The sequence below is a fragment of the Rattus norvegicus genome, chromosome X (genome assembly GCF_036323735.1).
Source record: "Rattus norvegicus strain BN/NHsdMcwi chromosome X, GRCr8, whole genome shotgun sequence".
In the NCBI taxonomy this organism is placed as follows: Eukaryota; Metazoa; Chordata; class Mammalia; order Rodentia; family Muridae; genus Rattus; species Rattus norvegicus.
The window spans coordinates 109,672,048-109,693,138 of record NC_086039.1 but is presented as its reverse complement, the minus strand read 5'-3'; the positions used below and the strand labels follow the sequence as shown (position 1 = coordinate 109,693,138).

Here is a 21,091-nt window from a genome sequence, read left to right as displayed (position 1 = left end):
CCATCTCTTTCAATTTTATGGAATAGTTTGAACACTATTTGTATGAGGTCTATCAGAAGGTCTCATAGAATTCTGCACTAAACCCGTCTGGACCTGGGCTCTTTTTGGTTGGGAGACTTTTAATGACTGCTTTTATTTCTTTACGAGTTATAGGGTTGTTTAGATGGTTTACCTGTTCCTGATTTAACTTTGATACCTGGTATTTGCCTAGAAAAATGTCCATTTCCTCCAGATTTTCAAATTCTATTGAATATAGGCTTTTGTAGTAGGATCTGATGATTTTTTTTCATTTTCCTCAGATTATGTTGTTTTGTCTCCCTTTTCATTTCTGATTTTGTTAATTTGGACACACTCTCTGTGCCCTCTGGTTAGTCTGGCTAAGGGTTTATCTATCTTGTTGATTTTCTCAAAGAACCACCTTCAGTTCTGTTAATCCTTTGTATAGTCCTTTTTGTTTCTACTTGGTTGATTTCTGCTCTGAGTTTGATTATTTCCTGCCTTCTACTCCTCCTGGGTGTATTTGCTTCTTTTTGTTCTAGAGCTTTTAGGTGTGCTGTCAAGCTGCTGACATATGCTCTTTCCTGTTTCTTTCTGCAGGCACTCAGCGCTATGAGTTTTCCTCTTAGCACACCTTTCATTGTGTCCCATAAGTTTGGGTATGTTGTACCTTCATTTTCATTAAATTCTAAAAAGTCTTTAATTTCTTTCTTTATTTCTTCCTTGACCAGGTTATCATTGAGTAGAGCATTGTTCAATTTCCACGTATATGTGGGCTTTCTGTCATTATTGTTGTCATTGAAGACCAACCTTAGTCTGTGGTGGTCTGATAGGATGTATGGAATTATGTCTATCTTTCTGTATCTGTGGAGGCCTGTTTTGTAACTGATTATATGGACAATTTTGGAGATGGTACAATGAGGTGGTGAGAAGAAGGTATATCCTTTTGTTTTAGGATAGTATGTTCTATAAATATCTGTTAAATCCATTTGATTCATAATTTCTGTTAGTCTCTCTGTGTCTCTGTCTAATTTCTGTTTCTATTATCTGTCCATTGATGAGAGTGGGGTGTTGAAATCTCCTACTCTTATTGTGTGAGGTGCAGTGTGTGCTTTGAGCTTTAGTAAGGTTTCTTTTTTTGTATGTAGGTGCCCTTGTATTTGGATCATAGATATTTTGTGATTGAGAGTTCATCTTGATGGATTTTTCCTTTGATTAATATGAAGTGTCCTTCCTTATCTTTCATGATGACTTTTGGTTGTAAGTCAATTTTATTCAACATTCAAATGTCTACTCCAGATTGCTTCTTCGGACCATTTGCTTGGAAAGCAGTGTTCCAGCCTTTTACTCTGAGGTAGTGTCTGTCTTTGTCTCTGAGGTGTGTTTCCTGTAGGCAGCAGAATGCTGGATCCTCTTTTCATATCCAGTCTATTAATCTGTATCTTTTTATTGGGGAGTTGAGTCCATTGATATTGAAAGATATTAAGGAATAGTGATTCTTGCTTCCTGTTATTTTTGTATTTAGACGTGGGAGGATGTTTGTGTGCTTCTCTTCTTTTTGTTTTATTGCAAAGGATCTTTCTTCCTTTCTTTCTTTCTTTCTTTCTTTCTTTCCCTCTCTCTCTCTTTCTTTCTTTCTTTCTCTCTTTCTTTCTTTCTCTCTCTCTCTCTTTCTTTCTTTCTTTCTTTCTCTCTTTCTTTCTTTCTTTCTTTCTTTCTTTCTTTCTTTCTTTCTTTCTTTCTGTCTTTCTTTTTGGCAGCACCGAGGTTTATTGGAGCATCCTAATACAGACTCTGGGGCTCTTGATGTACAGAGCCTGGAGGTTCTGCCAGTTTTTCTTGAGCAAGGACACCAAGAAGTTGACAGCCAGGTGGATGTTGTAGACTAGCTCGCCATTGGTCATGTTCACGTGACCGACAGCAACAGCCAGACGCAACACCTTCTTCATCTGGAACTTGATTGTGGATTTCACCTTATCCACTTTGGCCACCATGTTTTCATTGTGTGTCAACAGGGAGGGGAACTTACCCACCTTGTTTAGGCCTGGGCCCAGAATACGTGGGATTTGCTTGATCAGAGACTCAGAGGCCAAAAAGACATCATACTTCTTGGCCAGCTTTTTGACCAACTTCTTGTTCTTGTTAAGCTTCTTGAGTGCTTCAATGTCCATGGCGGGGATATCCACGGCCTTGGCTTCATCACAGTGCTGCTGGTCCCCCAGGACACACACAGAGAACTTGGAGCAAGGGGTGGACTTAAGCCTGATGGTACCTGAGAAGCGTTTGTCCTTCTGAGGGTGGTAGTTCTTTAGGCTGATCTGCAGCTCCACCATATCCAGAAACTTGCAGCGCTTACACCGGTTCCCATACAGGACTTCCTGCACTGCCTTGTAGAGGGTGTCTCGTGAAACTTTGCTGCTCATGGCTGCTGCTGCAGGAACCAGAATAGAAGTTCTTTCTTTCTTTATCTAGGGTGTAGTTTCCCTCCTTGTGTTGGGCTTTTCCATCTATTATCCTTTGTAGGGATGGATTTGTAGAAAGATATTGTGTAAATTTGGTTTTGTCACAGAATATCTTGGTTTCTCCCTTAATGTTAATTGACAGTTTTGCTGGATACGGTAACCTGGGCTGGCATTTGTGTTCTCTTGGGTCTGTATGACATCTGTCCAGGATCTTCTGGCTTTCATAGTCTCTGGTGAGAAGTCTGGTATAATTCTGATAGGTCTGCCTTTATATGTTGCTTGACCTTTTTCCCTTACTGCTTTTCATATTCTTTCTTTGTTTTGTGCATTTGGTGTTTTGACTATTATGTGACAGGAGGAGTTTCTTTTCTGGTCCAATCTATTTGGAGTTGTGTAGGCTTCTTGTATGTTTATGGGCATCTCTTTCTTTAGGTTAGGGAAGTTTTCTTCTATGATTTTGTTGAAGCTATTTACTGGTCCTTTGAGTTGGGAGTCTTTACTCTCTTCTATACCTATTATCCTTAGGTTTGATCTTCTGGTTGTGTCCTGGATTTCCTTCCTGTATGTTTTGGGCCAGTAGCTTTTTCCGTTTTACATTATCTTTGACAGTTGTGTCGATGATTTCTACAGAATCTTCTGCTCCTGAGATTCTCTCTCCTATCTCTTGTATTCTGTTGGTGATTCTCCCATCTACGACTCCTGATCTCTTCCCTAGGTTTTCTATCTCCAGAGTTGTCTCCCTTTTGCTTTCTTTATTTTTTCTATTTCCATTTTTAACTCCTGGACGGTTCTGCTCATTTCCTTTTTCTGTTTGGTTGTGTTTTCCTGTAGTTCTTTAAAGGATTTTTTTTGTTTCCTCTTTAAGGGCTTCTACTTGTTTACTTGTGCTGTCCTGTATTTTCTTAAGGGAGTTATTTATGACCTTCTGAAAGTCCTCCATCATCATGATGAAATATGATTTTAAATCTAAATCTTGCTTTTCCAGTGTGTTTGGATATCCAGTGTTTGCTTTGGTGAGGGATCTTGCTCTCTTGATGTCAAGTAGTCTTGGTTTCTGTTGCTTGGGTTCCTGCACTTGCCTCTCACCATCATGTTGTCTCTGGTGTTAGCTTGTCTTGCTGTTTCTGATGGTGGCTTGACCTTCCTGTTGGCCTGTGTGTCAGCACTGCTATAGACCCGTTTTCCTGTTTTCTTTCCGCCAGTTATGGGAACAGAGTTTTCTGCTCTCAGGCATGTAGTTGCTCCTGGCAGCTGGCTTTCAGCTCTCAGCGAGAGCAGCAACCAGAAGGGTTTTGCCCCTACTTCTTCTAGGTCACAGAGGGCACAGATGACACTAGGAGTTTTCCTCTTTAGTGGGGAATGTGGGCAGAGAGTAGTCTCCTCTGAGTTCACAGGAGTGTCCTCACTTCTGAGTGTCCAGCTCTTTCCCCCATGGGATTTGGGTGCAGGTAGCTTTTAGGTCAGTTCAGTTTAGTTCCAGGCAAAGCCAGAAACCAGATGTGCCCTTTCCCAGAGTGCTACAGCCTTTGTGTGTCCTGAGTCCAACTGGCAGGTCACTTGGAGCAGAAAAGTTGGTCTTACCTCTGCTCTCAGGTGTGTAGGCCCTCCTGGTTACTGGTTTTCAGCTCTTGGCCCAGGCAGAAAGCTGAAGGGTCCTGCCACTGACTATGCCTTGTTCCCTGTGCCCAAAGGGCACAGATGGCACTAGGCAATTTCCTCTTGGGTTAGGAATGTGTACAGAGAGTTCTCTGAGTTCTCAAGAATGTCCACACTTCTGTTAATATTTTTTCAAAATGGCATTTTTCCTTCCTTGAAGTTTGAACTTGCCAAGCAACTCAAAGTTGTTTTAAATATTAACTTAATTGTTACATGTTCTTAACTCTGAAGGAGCCACAGCCTTGTATTTAAGCCTTCCAAATGATAGATAGATAGATAGATAGATAGATAGATAGATAGATAGATAGATAGCACTCTCTCTTCCCACCACTTCCCAGCTTCCTTATTAGGGATGAGATACAGGGCCTTAGGGGTATGCTGGGAAAGTGCTCTATCCCACACCTTCATGTCGTCCTCTTGATTGAAGTGTTTATTGAGACCAAATCTTGTCTAAATACTAGAGATGATTTTTGCTATCTCTTTCATCATTCAAGGATAAATATAACATATAACAAGAATTTAGTAATTTTGTTACCGTGTATTAATAAAGTTTTGACGCTGTCAGGTGTTGTACTAGGTATATAATCTCCTGTAATTTCTAATGAGATGGAAGGTTCAGATTATAGAGTTTACCTTTTAAAGGCATTCCGTTTGGTGAGGTTTAGTATGTTCATAAGACTGTATGCCTACCACAACCCAGTAGATCCAGAATACAACAACACTTTATTTAATTTTACTTTTCATAGCAGCCTTTAAGTGTAGTGACTTATTTAAAACCCCATTTTATAGAGGTTTAAACTATAATTTACAGGGTTTAAACAGCTTGACAGATTCCAGTAGCATTTGGGTGATAGAGCTGAGCATAAAAGGCAGATAGATGTCTCTGCTCCCTAAACTCATGCAACTCTTTTTTTTAAAACTTCTTTTGTCTCTCATTTGTGCCATGGACCATTCTTACTCTTGTTAATAATGATACAAAAGAAGAGTTTTTTGTGTGTCTGTGTTGACTTCTTGACCTCTTTTTCTTTGTCCCTGAAGATATTAATGGATTTTGTAGTAGTAGTAGTAGTAGTAGTAGTAGTAGTAGTAGTAGTAATAGTAGTAGTAGTAGTTGTTGTTGTTGTTCTAATTACTCCTCACAACCACACATATCTGGCCCATATCAGTTCATATAACACATAGATCCCCTGACAAAAATAAATTTGAGATGGCGAAATGAATTTGCATAGTCATACAAAAATGTATACACATTATTATTGTGTTCACATAGCCACTTTTATTTCATTTTATTTTTATTCATTTTAAAAATTATTTCTTTTACTTTTTATATGATAATTATAATGTTTCTCCTTTCCTTCTTTCAAGCTCTCCCATATAATACTTCTTGTTTTCTTTATAATTTATGGCCTTCCTTTTCATTAATTGTTGGTATATACATATATGTATATACACATAGATTCATAAATACAACCTACTTAGTCTTTATAATGTTACTTGTATATGTATTTTGAGGGCTGACCATGTGGTATTGGATAACTAGTTGGTTTGCTCTGTCCTAAAGAAGACTATTTTTGTCACTCTCAGCACTTCTTCGTTGTCTATAGTTCTTATTATTGAATTGAGACCTCCTGGATCTTTGCCCCGATCCAAATGTCTATTGTTGTTGTCCTTATGTAGCTCATGCATAGATAGTCATGTTGGTGAGACCTTATGGATGTTGCTTCCTACATTACTAGAAAATACAATCTCATAACTAACTCCCTGTTCCTCTGGCCCTTACAATCTTTTGCCCTCCCCTTTGCAATGTTCTCTGAGCGGTAGGTGCAAGTTTAACTTTGTAGATCCATTGGGACTGCTCTCTGCAACTCTGCATTTTGAGTTCGGGTTTTCTGTAGTGATCTCCATCTGTAAGAATCTTTTCTGGACATGTCGTGAGGAATACATTCATCTGTAAGTATAAGGACGGTGTTTAGAATGTAATTAGGGATTATTCTTGGTTAGTAAAGGGGTGGTTGTAGATTCTTCTCAAAAATCCGTGACTTTAGTAGCTCTGAGTAGTTGGCTAGGTTTCCAGTACCAGACATGATTTTTCCTGGTGTTCATCATGTCTTAAGTCCTTATAAAGCTGTTGGTGTTGGTCACCATCAAAGTATAGGTGCCATAACTACATAGTTAAGGTCATCATGCCATGCTAACCATTGTTGCGGTTCAAAAAAATCATAGCTTAAGTGGACTTTTGGTTGCTTCTCTCTTTTCGAAACGTGTGTAATGCCTTCTGGTACTATGAAAGCTGCTTGTCATGGATGAGACATTCAGATCAGTTCCAGCTCATGGGTCTTTGGGCCCTGTTTCTTTAGAAATATATACTTACCTTCCACTTCTGGAAGTGTGGCCAAAGGCAAAGTTTTAGGAGTCTCGTGGACAATCCTGACCAGCAACTCAAAATAAGGTTAGGGTATATTTATTACATGGTCTTTGTCTCTTGGAGGGAGCATTGTCATCCCAAGTAGGAAATGTTCATTTAAACATACACACACACTTGTGTGTATCATAGTGGATTTTTTAGGTAGATAGTTTGAATTTAAATTTTAAATTTTGGTGTGACTATCCCATGCTAATTATATAACTATATAATTATGTAACATTGGTCATTTAAAAACAATAAGCCGGGGTTGGGGATTTAGCTCAGTGGTAGAGCGCTTGTCTAGCAAGCCCAAGGCCCTGGATTCGGTCCACAGCTCCAAAAAAAAAAAAAAAAAGAAAGAAAACACTGTGTCCTTGGAGGGGCACACCCCTGGTTCTAAAAACAATAAGCCTCAATTTTCTTGCCTGAGAAATAAAGACAATAGTAGCACACATATCACAGGATTGTTGTAATGTCTAAATTGAATGTTATGGTAAAGGTCTCTCAAAAGATGGTAGATATTAGCATCAGAGACTGGATAAAGAAGGGCATGAGAGAGAACCCATGAACTGAGTTCTACCTAAAATACTGCCTACCTCCAAGGATGGATATATATATATATATATATATATATATATATATATATAGAGAGAGAGAGAGAGAGAGAGAGAGAGAGAGAGAGAGAGAGATACAGATATAGATATAGATATTTGCACATATACTATTTATTAAACAAGGAAGTACCTGCCATGTAGTATACCAATCAAGTTAAATGTTCTACAAATTCTTGCCAGTTTAATCAACTAAAAGCATACAGATCATTTTTGGCATTAAATCCCCTTTGAGAAAAGCAGTCATGTAATTTTTCCATCTTTAAGAATTGACAGTGATTCCCAGTTGTCATCAAATAGCAAAACTCTACTTGGCCTGGAGTATACATAGTGTGTGTAGGAGTAGCACAGTGTCAGCTCAGGTAAGACCTGCCTAAATCAACCATATCATCCTGCCAGAGAAATGTGGTTGAGTAGAAGCCAGAGGCCCAAATTTAGTTGAGAAAATAATCCATGCACTACCAAGATTTAAGAGACTAGGGATAAGATCTGAAATAAGACATAAGATAGATTATCACTTTAATATTCACATGAGTGCAGTAGGCACTCAGGGGATCTGTTGCTACACGTGCTAAGGGCAAGGAAACCCAAGTTTGACTATCAGTAGAAGCTATCTTTAAGTGCTTACTTACAATCAGTGAGGACTTGATTACTAGTTGCTTCATCTAGTCAGTATTAAGTTTGTTCATTTAGTTAGTACTACATCTTTTCCATTACAAAAAAAGAAGTTAACGATCTACACCAGAACATTGTAAAGCTAGGGTTCAATCTCCTGATCTGTCTGGTGTAAACATATGTGCCCTCAAACATCACAATACCTCGCAAACACAATGCTGCTAGTAACAAAAGAGCACTTGGCCACTTGGCCAAAAGAATAAAATTGTCTCAGCAATAAAACTGACTTGTGAGTTGACCAGATAGATGCTGACGTGAATGTCTTGCTTGTGGTCTACTATGTAGCAATGAGCTAAGTGTGTATTGAGACTTTGAGAGAAAGGCTAAGAAATTCTCTGAGTAGCATTGAAACAGACTACTACAGTGATTTAACTCAAGATTTGATTCTTTTGTTGCTCTAACAGTACACTTTAGCCTATAGAACCATTCTGAAATTTTTGTCTTGACCTCCTACAGTCTCAATTTCCAGTGGTCCTAAATAGCGTAATGGTTTTTATCATCCTACCTTTACATTCTATATTTCACTTCATCTATAAAAGATGATGCAACACGCTGGAGTACCTGGATCTTCCACTGAGAACTCCCACTAAACAAATGACAAGTTCTCTCACAGGTGTCCCACTTTGCAAGGACAGAGTTTGCTTTTATAGAAATAGGACCAGCAAGGAATAGGTAAAGGAAAATGACAGTGTTAAGTGGCAGTCACTGTTGAAAACTGCCTGGGTCACTTCGTAAGTAAGAGAAAGTGAAGGATCTTGAATGTTTTCTGCTCTCTAGTGCTTAGTGGGAGGAGAAAGAATGGTGGCATAAACTGTGCTCATTTTTATAGTAAATACAATGCTGGAAGTAATATCCAAAGGAGATGGATGGCTTCTTTGAGAAGTCATCTGCAATGGTATCTGTGTTTCTGACCAAGGGTAATGTACTACAGTTGGATTACATTTGAAAATACCTTAATTTCTAAGAAGGCAAACAAACTGTTAATGAAATATTGGCTCATTGTGTATGGCCTTGGTCATTGTGGGGGCCATCTTAGATACCTATTATAAAGACAATGTGGCAGAGCCTCTTTTATAATCATTAGCAGTATCTAAATGTTCCCACCCAGTACCTTAAATACAAAATGCAGGGCTGGAGTGCTTACTACCCTTACAGAGGACTAGTTTGGTACTCAGCACTTACGTTGGGTTGCTCACAACTACTTGTTACTCCAGCTCCAGGGAATCACTTTTCTCTGATCCCTGCAGGCACCTGAACACATGTGCAGTCTTGTACATGTAACACACACACACACACACACACACACACACAGAGAGAGAGAGAGAGAGAGAGAGAGAGAGAGGAGAGAGAGAGAGAATGAGAATAGAAATGGTACACGAGTTTCCTTAAAAGAAGATTCCAATGGCACAAGAAATAACCCCAAGAATTGACAGGATTATATTAATTTAAGAAGCTTGTATATAGCAAAGGAAATAATACCTACTGAAGAGAACACCTACAGAATTAAAAAAACATTCTTTGTTATACATTGGACTGGGATTTAGTACCCAGAATATACAAAGAACTTCAAAAATTAAATATAGAATGAAAAAAATCTAATCAATATATAGACTAAAGAACTAAATAGACATTTTTTAAAGATTTATTCATTTATTATATATAAGTACACTGTAGCTGTCTTCAGACACCCCAGAAGAGAGCATCGGTTCTCTTTACAGATGGTTGTGAGCCACCATGTGGTTGCTGGGAATTGAACTCAGGACCTCTGGGAAAGCAGTCGGGTGCTCTTAACCGCTGAGCCATCTCTCCAGCTCCCTAAATAGACATTTTTGCAAAAGAATTATAACTGATTTTATATTGACTGAGCACACTGCACAGCCTACAACTAACTCTACAGACTGAAGAGAGTCCTATCCAAATCTATCAGTTATTTTGAAACTCTTGCAGGCAGCCCAGCTGATTTTGCTTATTCCAAGCAACTAATTTGTACTCTGAAACTTCTTTGCAATAGGGCTTGAATGAGAGTGACTCTCAACAGTCTTTTGTTGGGAGGGAAGGTCCTAATGAATCTGGTCTGTTTCATGAACTTCCTGAAGTTTATTGTGAGTTGTTTACTTCTGTCTTAAAAAGCTTCCCTGCAGGATGGAATGTTTAAATCTCAGAGGGAAGTGTTATGCAACAGAGCTAAGGTGTGGACAAAGTGCCCATAGCTTATTTTTAGTACCAGGCATAAGAATGGGGAAAAGTCAATATGAAGTAGTGAGTTACAATATACATTTGAAATCCCATTGAAGCCTACAAAACTTAGAGCACACACACACACACACACACACACACACACACACACACACACACATACACACACACATTATAATCATCACACCCAGGAAATACAACATTTATACAACACATAGAAAAATCTGCATTCCAATTTCAACTTTACCCAGTGTTTCCAATGATATTCTAGTAGCTGTGTGTTTTGTTTGTTTGTTTACGTCAAATCCAATAAAATACTGGGCATTGCTCTTAGTTTGTCAGTTTCTTTGATTTCTGTTAATCTAGAAGGTTCTCAGATTCTGCATCTTTTCATTTTGTGTTTGAGATTTTTATGAATCCTGGCCAGTTTTTGCAAATGTGTCTCAATTGGATTTGTATGATTATTTCTCATGAATACATTGTGATTAAAATTTTTTACTACAATGTTTCCCTCTCAACAGGAGGAATAGAGTGTCGTTTTTCCTACTGGTGGTGATGTTAATCATTCATTAGGATTGTGTCCAACACATTTCTCTATTGCATTAATATCAGTAAAGCTTTTAATCTGTGTGAATATATCCTGTTTGGGAGCAGCCTCTTTAGGCTGAAAGTATAAATTACTTGGTTCACTGCAGAACCATGAGTTGAAAAGGCATTATCCCTAATTAAAAGAAAAAAATAGAACAGATTTATTTTAATCAAATAAGCTGGCATTAAGCTTCTTAGCCAAATTCATGAGCTATTCACATGACAGGAGACTTTATCTATATAAGGTCCCTTATCCAAATTGTGAAATGGTTGTTGGTGATTCTATTTCATTCCCTTTGGAAGGCTCTTGCCTTTGTCTAAGTTAGCTCCCTTACAAAAGTGGTTTGCTAAGTATATATGCCTATATTGTTAGAGCCGAGCCTCGTGCCTAATTTACAGTAGAAACTCAAAATCTGTGGACCACATTTTTACCCAATTACAACTACTGTCATCAGGAATGAGAATCTAATCACACTAAGTGGAAAGTATACTTGACTTTGTCAGCTGGCAGCAACTGGAATAAATTTGGCTGCTTGTGGACCTTGCTTCTCATGGGAAATGACAGAGCTTTCAGTTTTCATCCAGATCTTTGACCTTCTTCTTCAGGGGTTAGTTAAGTCTCTGGTTGTTCTGAAAAAGATAGCTTCTTTATGTTGAAATTAGAAGCTGTCCTAAGTAAACCAAGGATCAGCCCTGTGTTTGTTAAGATTCAGTTTCACCAGAAGTGACAGAAAACACTAAATAACAATGGGTTAAATAATAAAGTCCTTTATTCCTTTCTGATGTAACATTTCTCACTCCTGGCCAAGATAAGATAACAAGAACCAGATTTACTCTCCTGCCGGAAACAAGGCAAAAACCAGACCAAATGAAAACAATAGCTCTCAGACATTGGAAATGAGGCAAAAACAACAACAAAATACCAGTGACCCCGACAAGACAGGAAACACTGAAGGCAAGCTTATGTGTTTCTAAAACTTAATGCCTGGAGGGCTTCCAGGCAAGGATATGTAGAAAGAATACCAAAGCAGAGTTTTACAGGTGAGGAGATGATCCTTGCTCAAAGTTCAGGAGGATCACAGCAACTAGAATTTGTACAGCAGAATCCTGAAGAAGAGAGGATTATGTGAAAGAACTTAAGATCAATGGCAAGTCTCCATTGAATGTTTGGATGAGGACTGATAAACATGTGTTTGTACGGAATCTAACCTAGATCAAGGAGGAAAAGGAACAGTAATAACAATCACACTCCTCAGATACAACATAAGGCTGAGAATAATGCATCAATACCTAACCAGAGTGGGAAGGCTCCTTTTGTACAGAGCATCAGAGAGAGTACCCAAAAGAGCTTGCCAAGATGGCCTTTGATTCAAGGATGCATTAGACCAGGCTAATAAAATAGGCCTGGAGAGACTCCCTTTACAATAAACTTAACAGAACAAAGTCCAAGTAAATGTATATAAATACAAACTGCCCAACAACTATCAAGACAAAATTCACGCTTGGCATCCAGTGGAAAGTCATCAGGTTTGCAGATAAACTGGAAAACACTGGTCACTAATGAGAAGAAAAGTCATTCATTCAAACTGTCTAGAAGTATGATGACAGAATCTGTGGACTGATTTTTTAACACTTCATGTAACTTTTGCATACATGTTAGCCCCTAGAGAAAAAAAAACTGAACAAGTTAAGATAGTTAAAAGATCCACATAGAACTCAGAAAGATGGAGAATGAAGTGCTGGGATGCTTTTCAAGTCTACTTAGTCAGTTAAGTGTTTGAATGGAAGTTCCATCAGCTCTTTCTATTGTCATACACCTCCATTTATTATTTTCAATTTTAGTCCAAAGTTGTTGCTCTAGCTTAAACTGACAAACCTTCATTGCAACAGAGCAAGAGACTAGAGGAAAACAAGGATGTCCCTTCATTTAAAGTCACTCATAAATTTCATGGTTTAGAAGTTTCCTTACTATGATTGTGATGAAACGCTGAGCAAACTCCAGTTTCGGAGAAGAGAGTTTGATTATACAATTTCCAGGTTATGTTCTCTATCCTGGGAGGAATTCTGGTCAGGGACTCATGGCAAAAAAAAATTCCTATATAGGAATGCTAATGAATAGCTTCTTACCCATGGCTTCCTCAACTTGCCTTCATAAACCATTCAGGACAATAGGTCAAATGGTACTATCACACAATATGAACTAGACCCTCTCACATCAGTCATCAATCAAAAATGACCCTACAGATCTGCCTCCACATGATCTTCTGAAAACATTATCTCAATTTATATTCATTCTTCTCAAATAATTCTACCTTGTGTCAAGCTGACAAAGAACTAATTCACATGGCATCAGTTTTGGCTTATATTACATAAGTCAAAACCTTAGTACCACTGTCCCATTAATCTGAAAGTGAAGTAAGACATATACAGTCTTGCATTGCCATTACTGCAAAAATAAAGACCATTCCCAGCAACAAGAGTGTTAACAGTCTAGAAAATGTTGACATCACTCAAGAGCAACACAGAGTTCTTTTTTATTGAATTTTTTTTATTTATATTTCAAATGTTATCCCCTTTCTTGGTTTCCCATCCATAACCCTCCTATCCCATCCCACCTCCCCCTTCTTCAATGAGGGTGTTCTCCCACCCATTCACCCTCCCCATCCCACCTCCCCACCCTGATATTCCCCTACACTAGGGAGTCCAAGAGCCTCTCCTCCCATTGATGCACAACAATGCCATCCTCTGCTACAAATGCAGCTGGAGCCATGGGTCTGTCCATGTGTACTCTGTGAATGGTAGTTTCGTCCCTAGGAGCGCTGGTTGGTTGGTTGGTATTGCAAACCACTTCAGCTCCTTCAATCCTTTCTCTAACTCATCCACTAGAACTCCATTCTCAGTTCAAGGGTTGACTACAAGCATCCACTTCTGGATTTATCATGCTCTGGCAGAGCCTCACAGGAGACAGCTATATCAGGCTCCTGTCAGCATGCACTTCTTGGCACTGGCAATATTGTCTAGGTTGGGTGACTCTATGTATATGGGCTGGATCCCTAGATGGGGCAGGCTCTGAATGACCTTTCATTCAGTCTCTGCTCCACACTTTGGCTCCATATCTCCTCCTATGAATATTTTTGTTCTCCCTTTTAAGAACGGAAGCATCCTTAATTTGGTTGTCCTTCTTCTTCTTGAACTTCTATAAATAAGGCTGCTATGAATATAGTGAACCATGTGTCCTTGTTGTATGTTGGAGCATCTTTGGGTATATGCCCAGGAGTGGTATAGCTGTGTCCTCAGGTAGTGGAATGTCCAATTTTCTGAGGAACCTCCAGACTGATTTCCAGAATGGTTGTACCAGTTTGCAATCCCACCAACAATGGAGGAGTGTTCCTCTTTCTCCACATCCTCACCAACATCCATTGTCACCTGAGTTTTTTGTTGTTTGTTTGGTTTGGTTTGGTTTGGTTTTGGTTTTTAACATTTCATAGTGCTTTTTTTAATTGGAATTTTTAATTGACATTTCAAATGTTATTCCCTTTCTCTGGACATATGTCCCCTATCACATCCCCCTTCTATAAGGGTGTTCCCCTTCCCATTCACACCCCTTCACACACACACCTCAACATTCCCCTACACTGGTGGTTCAACCTTGGCTGGACCAAGGGCTTCTCTTTCCATTGGTGCCCAACAAGGCCTTCTTCTGCTACATATGCAGTTGAAGACATGAGTCAGTCCATGTATAGTCTTTAGGTATTGGTTTAGTCCCTGGGAGCTCTGGTTGGTTGGCATTGTTGTTCTTATGGGGTTGCAAGCCCCTTCAGCTCTTTCAGTCCTTTCTCTAATTCCTCCAACGGGGGTCCTGTTCTCAGTTCAGTGGTTTGCTGCTAGCATTTGCCTCTGTATTTGACATGCCCTGGCTGTGTCTCTCAGGAGACATCTCTATCAAGTTCCTGTCAGCATGCCCTTCTTAGCTTCATCCACCTTACCTAGTCTTGGTGGAAAATATATATATATATATGTATGTATGTATGTATGTATGTATGTATGTATGTATATGGGCCACATGTGCGGCAGGCTTTGAATGGCCATTCTTTCAGTCTCTACTCTAAACTTTGCCTCCCTATCACCTCTTATGGATATTTTTGTCCCCCTTTTGAAGAAGGAGTGAAGCATTCGCATTTTGGTCATCCTTCTTGAGTTTCTTGTGGTTCATACATTGCATCTTGGGTAATTTGAGCTAATTTTGGGCTTATATCCACTTATCAGTGAGTGCATACCATGTGTGTTTTTCTGTGATTGGGTTACCTCACTCAGGATGATATTTTCTAGTTCAATCCATTTGCCTATGAATTTCGTGAAGTCATTATTTTTGATAGCTGAGTAATATTCCATTGTGTAGATATACCACATTTTTTGTATCCATTCCTCTGTTGAAGGGCATCTCGGTTCTTTCCAGCTTCTGGCTATTATAAATAAGGCTGCTATGAACATAGTGGAGCACGTGTCTTTGTTGTATGTTGGGGTATCTTTTGGGTATATGCACAGGAGAGGTATATCTGGGTCCCCAGGTAGTTCAATGTCCAATTTTCTAAGGAACCACCAGACTGATTTCCAGAGTGCTTTCTTTTACCAGTTTGCAATCACACCAACAATGGAAGAGTGTTGCTTTCTCCACATCCTTGCCAGCATCTGCTGTCACCTGAGTTTTTTATCTTAGCCATTCTGACTGGTGTGAGGTGGAATCTCAGGGTTGTTTTGATTTGCATTTCCCTGATGACTAAGGATGTTGAACATTTCTTTAGGTGCTTCTCAGCCATTTGATACTCCTCAGCTGGGAATTCATTGCTTAACCCTGTACCCCATTTTTAATAAGGGTTATTTGACTCTCTGGAGTCTAACTTCTCGAGTTCTTTGTATATTTTGAATATTAGCCCTCTATCAGTTGCAGGATTGGTAAAGATCGTTTCCCAATCTGTTGGTTGCTGTTTTGTCCTAACCACAGTGTCCTTTGCCTTACAGAAGATTTGCAATTTTATGAGGTCCCCTTTGTCAATTCTTGATCTTAGAGCATGAGCCATTGGTGTTTGGTTCAGGAAATTTCCCTCGGTGCCCATGTGTTTGAGGCTCTTCCCCACTTCTTCTCCTAATAGTTTCAGTGTATCTGGTTTTGTGTGGAGGTAATACACAGTTCTTATGAAGGGCCCCAGAACTCTCTGGAGGGATTGCAGTCACATAAAGGTAGAACTTAGTCTCCTTTAGAAAAAGAAGAGACTGTGAGTTGAAAATAGTGGAGAAAATAGAAGGGAGCTGATAACTGTTTCTAGTATCTGTACTTACATACAGAACATGGAAATGGGTGTTACAATGAGATTCTGTTACAAGATGAGGCCCTTTTACACTCAATTTCCCATCAATACCTTTTTCTCTTCAGAAGAATGGATCCCTTGTTGAAATTCAAATGTCTTGGTTAAAAAATGCATCTTCAGGTTTTGGATGAATACAGATGCTTGTTAAAGACCTTAAGTCCAAAAGATGAGGGAGTCCTTGAAAGCCCTGATATTGAACTTCTTTAGGATTCAGCTGCTTTGGTTCTGCAAGCAACAAAAGTTAAAAACAAGGATATCTGAGCATTTGGGATAGTATCTCTTTCTGAAAAGGGAATCATGCAGGAGGGTCAGGAAGATCTGATTTATCCAGCCACATAACAAGGACACTGGATTATTAGGCCAATCTGTGGTATTTTAATGATGCAACAAATACTCCTATTGCTTTGGGATGCATTTTTAATCTCTGTAAACTGGTTGGCAAATAAAATAAATCAACCCAAGGAAAACACAAAGGAGACCCTTCAGACATCTTACAGCATAAAGCTGTTAATCTCTTGGGCACACATGGCAGAAGGGAAGAATTGACTCCCTCAAGTTGTAGTAGTCTAACCTCCATTTGCCCACCATGGTGGTTGCGTCCTGCCCCTAAATAAATATGCACTCGCACACGCGCCTGCACACACAGACACACAGACACACACACACACACACACACACACACACACACACACACACACACACACACACACACAAATGTATGTTTTTTTTAAAGAATTGGTCTTTGTTCTGGGTGGTTACTGTTCCCTGCTAAAATACCAGAATTCCATCCGTTAGCAAAGAATGCAAGAGTAAGAATGTGGGGAAAAGAAGCCATCACTTGTCCAGTTAAAAGCCTTGTCACAGTTTTAAGAGGTCCTTATCCAAGTATGAATAACACTATGACCCTTGTCTTTAAAATAATCTTACTAAAACTTCCCTTAGGAATTTTTTTGATATCTAGAAATTTTAAATCTATGTAATTTGGTGCCAAGGTTTTTTTTTCATTCCAGGTCCCACACCTCTGTATATTTTGTGATTTATCTCAAACAAACTGCCAGAGTTGTTCCATTTTCAAGTCAGTGACATCAAGCCAGAAGTTGAACTTGCACTTTGTTTAACTTTTAACTATATTTATCATTTCCAAGACACCAAAGTCGTTCAGTGTGTTTATACCTTAGTCTTGAAATGGCTCCCTTTCTTTCCTAACAAAGCCACCACCACGTACATCCGAATCCACCTTTGACAAGGCCCTGCACGTTGCACACTGTTAAACTTCATTGACTTCTTCCTGAAGGTAGTTGAATTCCCATAGGTACAACATTTTCTCTAAACTATGTAGCAGCTGCACCTACAACCTTCTTCCGGTTGTCCTTATAACTAATCTGATGAGTTGAATCACCTAGTTGCTACCATTCACTGGTCATTTGAACAACCTTTCACTATTTACATGGCCTTCATTGGTCTCATCATGTCAACGTCAGTGCCATTCTCTTTCTGAGATGACAAATGACCATACAGCCAGTCAATGTTCTTCTTCAAATGAGAAAGTATTCCTGAAAAAAATGCCACACAAAACGCACGTCATCGCTGACTAGCTAATGCTTCTGCAGAGCATTTTTTGCTAGCTCTGTGTGATACCTTGAGAACACAAACCAAAAGCTCTGTAGGAAGTCAGGCCTGGGTGCTTTCCAGTTGCTAATGGCTTTGATTGCTTTACAACCTTCCCTTCAGACACTGCAGTGTGACATTTTCACTTTCCCTCATAAAAGCTTTCTCCTTCTGTAATCATATTGCTTCTGTGTGATTAGCATCCGAACCATCATTATTCTTTAGGCCAAGTCAGAGTGAATCTGTAACTTAACATGCATAAGGGTTTGAAATAGCAAAATACCATCTTAAAGAAGTGCTTTAGTGGAAGAAGTTAGGACAGAGATTTCAGTGCTGATTTCGATCTCCAGATTATGAACTCAGAGGGATGATGGTTTCCCTGCTGGATATTCTACCCTAGATCCTGAGAGCTAGCCTACTGTAAACCTGTCCACAAAGGTCACGATGGAATCTGCCTAGTAGACATCTTACTTCCCTTGCTGTCCTCTGTTTTATTTGACTTCTTATTAAATACCCAGAATCAACAGTCTGGGGCTACATGAAAAGTGAGAATTTTTGACTTAACAAAACACTGTTTTTGATTTAAAACACTGTATCAAAGGAAAATTCCAATTTCTTTTTGGCAAGACAGTGGCATTGGATAAAAGGAAAGATAGTGGTAGAGTGCTGATGTGACGCAAAAATAAATTATGAGACTAGATAGATATTTTCATAATGATAAAATGGATATTAAGAAGTTCAGCTGCCTTCCCTGTGAAAATGGAAAGGAATCTTTTTTTTTTCAACATGGATTTTTGAACCTTGATACTGTATGATCTCAAAAAACTAGAACTCAGTCCCATTTATTTTAAGGATTATCTCCTTGGCTGTAACTATCAAAAGTTGGCATGACAGCTTGAACTGCCAAATACTATTAATACTATAAATTGAAAACACTTGCTAGCTAAGTACCTCACTTTCTGGCTGCTTTCTTCTTATTGATTTGTAAAGTGTATCATTCTTTGAGCTGGATTGCACTAAATCTGAAGTGTCTAAATCCGAGTAGTCATTCTTCCCAGGGGAGGCAAATCAAGGAAGGTTTTATGGTCTTTCACGGGGGGAAAAACAAGAAAACAATAACAAAAAAAACCAAAACACCTCGTTGAAAATTTCATCTAATGACATATAAAAGGCCAATTCAGCTTTAAGTTTCTGTGCCTTTCTTTTCAGTGGATTACATGTAAAGCACAAGTGCTGTCAGCCTTTGAGCAGTCAGGCAGAGCGATGAAGTAGGATTACCAAATCAATAAATGTAACATTAAGCTTATTGGATGTAGTACATTATTTTCTGCCTCTATATCTCAGACTTGTCTTGGTCACCTTTGTTTCTTTCTTTCCTTCTTTCTGTCTTTTTTTCCTTTTTTTGAGTCAGAGTCTCATTATGTCATAGTGACTATCCTGCTATTTATACCAAGCTAGCCTCAAATTCACAAAGATCTGCCTGCCACTGTCTCACAAGTCCTGGGACTATAAGGCCTGTGCCACTGTGCCTGGCATTTGCTCACATTTCTTAAATGTGCTGCTTTTTTTAGATCTATCAGCAGAACGCTTTTTAAAAAATTAGTCTTCAACAATCTTTCTCCCACTCCTCCATCCTCTCTATTTTATATAGTCTCTGTCTTCATTCCAAGTCCTCTTTTACCTTGGAAGTCCATGTTTAATACATTCTTGTCACCCTTGGATGTCACACTCACCAGGGTAGCTCACTGGCTGTCTATCTCCCCTTTCTGCCTCTGTTGTTTCAACCTCTGGCACTGCACTGAGCTTTTCTAGCTTTTAATAACTTCCAAGCCACTAATCTAGTCAAACTCCTGCAGGATACAGGTGAGGAAGCATCCCCCCAAAAGGAGAGAACTTTGGGAGGAAGTCATGTGACAAATTAGAGGCTGGGAGCCCCATCTCTGTGGTTCTAGTAATCCATTTCTCCATGCCACCTGTCAACCAAACAGAAAACACTACAGAATATTAGAGTGATTTGCTGTGTTAAAAATAATCTCTTATCTGAGAAACAGGAAAAAAAGTTGCTTTGGGGTATCCTTAACTAAAAAAAAATCCAATAAAGAAGAGCTGAGTGACACTGTTTAATCCCTACATTTATTTAGCTGCCCTCAAATGTCTTCTTTCATTGTTGGCTAAGATTGCCTAACTAATGAAGTCGTTAAAAGAACTTAGATCACATATGCAAAGTAGTTAAGACATAGTAGATGTAAATGAACAAAAAGGCTTAATAGTATATTTATTTCTTGGAAATTTAACATGTTTTCTTTCAGCACTATTGTTTCTGATTAGTCTATAAACAAAGAAAATTCATGTTTACATCTCTGAATAAATGAGGTCAAGGTGAGTTCACCTGGTTTACCATCGGAGTGTCATTTTAGGATGTTGACTGATAGCCATTTGGCTGTCCTTTTTTGCCCCTCTTTGAAAAAAAATCAGAGTGCAAAGTAGAGGACGGGGTATTAGGATTATTTTAAGCTCAAGTCTGGAAAATACTATTCTTAGATTTGACTTTCATAATCCAACTGGCATAAATGAAAGAGAAAAATTGTCATAAGGAATGGTTATTTTTCTTGGCGATGTTCACTTCTTGAGAATTCACAAACAAATTTTCCTTGCTTGTTATCAAAATGGTAGATTTCTATGGAGGGACTTCAACAGAAAGAAATGTCTATTTTGGAAAAAATAGTCACATGCATCACTGATAACAGTGCCTGGTTCATGGTGTATTTATTTCCTATTTGTTTCAATTCCTTTCTCCCAGAATATTCACCAAGACAAAGCTTGTATCCGGTGCTTGTCAAAATCCAGTTTGTTTACATCTTCCAAATATTTTATTTCCCAAATCCCAATTCCAAACAATTATTTCTTCCTAGAGGCATATAGCTTCTACTGTGGTTTTGACTTAGAGATTTTAATATGCCTACTCTTCCAGTGGTCCTTGGAGTTTGAATTTTGCTCCCTCTTCTCTCAATTGCCCTGACTCCTTTGAGCATCAGTTCTGCCTTATTAAAAGTTAACCAGTTAACCACAGATTAGTTTACCCTGCTAAAATTTCACAAGAGCCATGAGTGTAAATGTAGGTGCAACGGCCTTAAGAGTTTGAGAGTTTGTTCACTCTGTCCATTATTCTAAAGTAAGCAGAGACCTCCTGGGTGTTGAAATCAGGAATGAATTCATAGATGGGATTGTGATAAACATTGAGTGATAGATAGGATTTTTACAGAAACAAAGTGATATGAAAAAAAATCCCCATGTTTTGAGAAACCCATGTGACTTATACCTGAGAGGTGTTCCTGAGACCAAATGCCAGCAAGCAACCAGCAAGAGAATAGAACTTAATTTTGCCAATGAAAAATAATTTTTAATTATAATTCTCATTGGTTCATTGAATCCAGCCAGGTGATTATTTCAATGATATTTTCTTATATTCTATATTTTTAATTCTCTGTGAAGAAGGAACGACTCCCCACGGCAAACCAAATCTTAGTG

General features: G+C 38.8%; 2 protein-coding genes across 3 annotated transcripts in view; one reads left to right on the top strand and one right to left on the bottom strand.

Moving 5' to 3' along the window:
* Col4a6 (collagen type IV alpha 6 chain) overlaps positions 1-21,091 on the top strand; it is a 351,043-nt gene that overhangs the window by 212,849 nt on the left and 117,103 nt on the right. The window lies entirely within an intron of this gene.
* On the bottom strand, positions 1,538-2,420 carry LOC103690888 (60S ribosomal protein L10a-like). Its single transcript, XM_008773474.4, has one exon. It carries the CDS (start codon positions 2,418-2,420, stop codon positions 1,767-1,769), a length of 654 nt encoding a protein of 217 aa, XP_008771696.1. The 3' UTR covers positions 1,538-1,766.

Coding starts and splice junctions, on each gene's coding strand:
- LOC103690888 (XM_008773474.4), bottom strand. CDS start 2,420: ATGAGCAGCAAAGTTTCACGAGACACCCTCTACAAGGCAGTGCAGGAA.